The sequence below is a fragment of the Chaetura pelagica genome, unplaced genomic scaffold (genome assembly GCF_000747805.2).
Source record: "Chaetura pelagica isolate M959 unplaced genomic scaffold, ChaPel_1.0 scaffold630, whole genome shotgun sequence".
NCBI classification, from domain to species: Eukaryota; Metazoa; Chordata; class Aves; order Apodiformes; family Apodidae; genus Chaetura; species Chaetura pelagica.
The window spans coordinates 1,116,352-1,120,505 of NW_009951855.1; the positions used below are offsets into that span (position 1 = coordinate 1,116,352).

A 4,154-nucleotide genomic window follows, 5' to 3' on the forward strand; every position below is an offset into this window, starting at 1 on the left:
ATTCTTGGCAGCCAGAAGGAGTTTCGATATGTTAGAAGGTTATCCTTGAGAAAAAGAAAAAAAAAAAAAAAAAAAAAAAAAAAAAAAAAAAGGCAAAAAAGCAACAAAGCAGCAGAAGAGAGGTGGAGAAAGTCTGCTCATTCATCAAGCTCTCAATAGCAGAAAAAAAAAAAAAGTTACTTATTCAGGAAATCAATTAAAAGAAAAGCCAGGCTCTCAACAGAAAGCTCATTTTTTACATCAACTTTAATTTTGTACTTCATTTCCTTGCTTCTAACACTTCACTATACTTCGTCTTTTTTTTTTAAGGATTCCTCCCTTCACACACGCTGTTTCTGGGCAAGAAGTCTTAAGAACTGGTGAGACTTCACTGCACAGCCCACGTGTGCCCAGAGTGATGAGTGAGGGAACCACACCAGTGCCCTCACACACCCCCCACACAAAACCTTTACTCACATGAGGATCCTGCTGCCACCATCACTGGGATTAGTGGAGGAAGCTGTTCACAGGATCAGGCCCCGCTGTCCCAGAATCACTATCAGCAGCCCTGTAAGTCGTATGCGTACAAATGAGATTAACCCAGGTCCATATCCATTGTCCATCTGAAATGCCTTCTAGTTCACAGTCACAGGGATTCAAGATGGGATTTGTTGGGGTTTTTTTTTCCCCTTCTATTTAAGAAGTAGTTGCATCTGTACGCCTTCTTAATATAGAAATAAAACTTCAAGATGTACTTTGTATGTTTGGCAAACAATCACTTCCCTGCTTTACCACGTAGTAAATTTAAAAATCAACTCTGTTCATTGTTTTAACAAACCCTCCTCTGAAAGATAATTAAAACCACTTCCCAATATACAACCAAAGTTTTATTTTTATAGTCTATCTTCCATTATGGCATAATCCTTTTTTTTTTTTTTTTTAAACCAGTGAAATATACAAATCACACAAGACAGAAATATGTACATTAAATGTACAGAATAGAGGAAAGGACATAGAAGATTTACATATCTGGATGACAAGTAAAATATTTTACATTAAATACTGTTTTAATAGCTAGGATCATGAGAATTAGTTCTGCTCAGACAAGTCACTAAAAAAGGAACAAGAGGTGACTTAGCAAATGAAAAAAATCACGGTTTTTGTACAATAAAAACCAAAGTGACATATCCAATGAATTAGTGCTTTATTTATCTTACTTTAAAGATATTCTTTGCAAACATCTGAAGATGAGGGGTAAATATGTCCTTGTACAATAAATTAAGAGCAATAAAGCGCCATTCAAGAAGCTGATACATGATCATGATGAACTTAATGATACAGCTTAAAGGCTTGTGAAAGATTAAGGCTTTAGTACAACTAGGCTGGAGAGAAAATTTTTTTCCTCGCTTGGTGTTTGCAAAACCATTAACTTGCTGGATGGAACTGTGTTGGAAACAGGCATCTGAACCACTGTAAATGCACAGCATGGGGGGAACGCAGATTGTTCAACAAACAGCAATATCCATTTCAGAAACTGAAACACAAGGGCTACATGCAGTACATTTTAGAGTTGGAAGGTATCTCTTTTCAGCAATAATCAATAATGCCCTTAATGAGAGTGGAATAAAAGTGATCTCCAGACCAGTATCAATTCAAGTGCATGGTGCTGCCTCTAACAATCTCCCAAAAAAGTCCTAAAGCTGGGAAGAGGCTTACTTCTTTGTAATTTTCCTTAAAACTTTTGAATTATAAAAGCTTTTTAAAAAATAATTTAAAAAAAACAAAACAGAAGTTTAGAATCAATCTAAAAACCTGAAGAGATCTGAAAAAGAAAACAGGGAATGAACTGCTCCTGTAATTTAGAAGCTTTATGACTTCTTAAATCATTAAAATATATATGTACAAAAGCTCTGAAATACCAGACACCAGCAGACCACAGTTCTCCCACATATATGTAACTGCTCGAGTATAGTCTGAACAGTTGTAGTGTATATCTGCAATATATTATCTAAAGCATGTGTATTAAAGACATAGGATGATAAATTTGGTATTGCTGCAACATTTCATTGAACTATAATAGCCAGTCAACGTTATTAAAATAAGAAACTATTGTCTCCTTGAGTGAAAGTGTTCCCAAAATCTGTGAAAAAAATAAAAACCAATCATTCCAAGAGTGGATATCTAATGATTTATTTTCTCACATAAAATTAGAGGACTTATTTGTCAAGCTGTGTTTTGAAAGACAGCCAGCTATTACACCATTTTTAAGGCATTTTCAAATTTGGGGAATTGTATTTTCTCTGGGCTTTCCAGGCTGGGAGACTGAAACTGTTTGCAAGCAGGCAGCTCCTCTCCACCCAGCACAGTGCTCCCCGCAACCTGCCCCTCAGCTGCTCTCCACTTTCAGCAGTAGTGAAGTACTGCTCAGTAAGATGAGACACTCAAACATCACAATTACCTGATGAGGCCAAATTCTGTTTTGAATAACATACTTACTATTTGTAAAGGCAGGGTTTTTTTAAAATCTTTTTTAGGTTCTTTTTAGGTTCTGGAGGCAGACACTCAGGAACAGTGTGGTTGAAGCCTTTATGATCCTTTGCTCTTTAGCCTCCAATGGCATCATGTACTTAAAACGGGCACATTCAAATATGCAACTGACACTGCACCTTGTGATGAATATATCACCCCTTATTTACAGAGCCCTACATGTTCTGAACAGCTTTAGATACCCTATTCTGGTAACTTCTAGTGTCTGAAACTAAAAGTCATGGATAAGTCTGTGTGTTCCTGACATCCATAAGGATTGTTCTAACATCCCAAGCACATTACAGGGTTGCTCTGCCTACTGCACATGTATTAGGTCCCATGGGCCTAAATTAGGATATGTTGGATTTTCCCCTCAAACTACTCTATTGTTTTTAAGAAAATTCAACTTTTTTTTTTTTTTTTTTTTTTACTTTGTAAACTAAATATTCTCAGCTTCTCCTCCATTATTGCCAAAAATACAGGCCGCACACAGTTCTGGGATGGACGCAGAGAGGGTTTCCAGGCACTTCTCTTTGCAACCTTTATATTTTTCTTTTTTTCTTTTTTTTTTTTCTTTTTTCCTTTCCCTTCCTTTTTTTTTTTTTTTTCCCGTTTAAAGAAGACGACAACTCGTTGGACTCTATAAATAAAGTGGAGACAGTCCTGTGGAAAGGGAGAGGGGCCCTGCACCCCTTGCTGGCAGGCAGCTGCAGTTCCTCCCACCTCATCCGTCCCCTATTTGCACACAAATTGGTCCACGATCTCTGTGCACAACTTGCATTTCACGTAGCAGCACCAGTGGAACTTGCAGTGGCAGCGCTCCCGCTGCACTGTCTTGAACTGGTCGTAGCCCCGGCCACAGCACATGAGTTCACAGCCGTCCATGCCCTCCGAGGTCTTATTGCAAAGGCGGCCCTGGGTGCCCAGGGACCCGGTGCTCTCGTTGCGCACGCAGTAGTCGGGGCTGGGATCGATGTAGACCAGGTCATGGATGGTGGGTGGGTTGAAGCGGCTGTTCACTTGCACCAGCTTGCCCCGGCTGTTGAGTTTCATGGCGGCAGCGCTATCGTATTTCTCCTTCAGGGCATCACCCACCTTGCGGAAATCGGCGAGCTGCAGCCAACAGGTCTTGAGGCTACAGGAACCAGAGACGCCGTGGCACTTGCAAGCTACGTCAGCCAGGTTGTACACAGTCTGGAGAAGCCAGGGAGAGCAAGCAAAAAGAATGACGAAAGATTAGCATGGCTGTGAAAGCATTTCTTCCCCTCAGTTCCCGCCCTCTATCACATTCCCACTTGCCCCGCCATGATATTTGCCTCAGCATCCTGCTCCCTCCTGCAACACACTGGGAAAGAAGAGCAAGCAGACACACGTGCATCCCCAGCACCCCCATTATCCAGAGGAGAGCGAAGCAGAGCCTCTCCCCACCGCAGAGACAGCCGTGATGGCTCACACACAGCCCAGACAGCAGCATCAGTCAGGCTGCATTCAGATTTGAGGAATTCACTCTCGAGCCAGCAAAGGATTTTGCTGTTTCATTGAGAAATGTAAAACATCCCTTTATTTTCTATCTGAGTTACTCTATTGATCTCCGCTTGAGGCTGCAATTAGGGAAAAAGTTAAGATTCCTCTTGTCCCTGGTGCAGCTG

General features: G+C 40.7%; 1 protein-coding gene across 1 annotated transcript in view; it reads right to left on the reverse strand.

Annotated features, from left to right (window-relative positions):
* Nucleotides 1–3,072: 3,072 nt before the first annotated feature.
* Nucleotides 3,073–4,154, reverse strand: part of WNT5A (wingless-type MMTV integration site family, member 5A) — a 9,554-nt gene continuing 8,472 nt past the window's right edge. Inside the window, exon 4 of the mRNA XM_009993362.1 lies at nucleotides 3,073–3,699. Coding sequence (XP_009991664.1) covers nucleotides 3,241–3,699 — 459 coding nt within the window. The 3' untranslated portion in view covers nucleotides 3,073–3,240. The remainder of the gene's footprint in view (nucleotides 3,700–4,154) is intronic.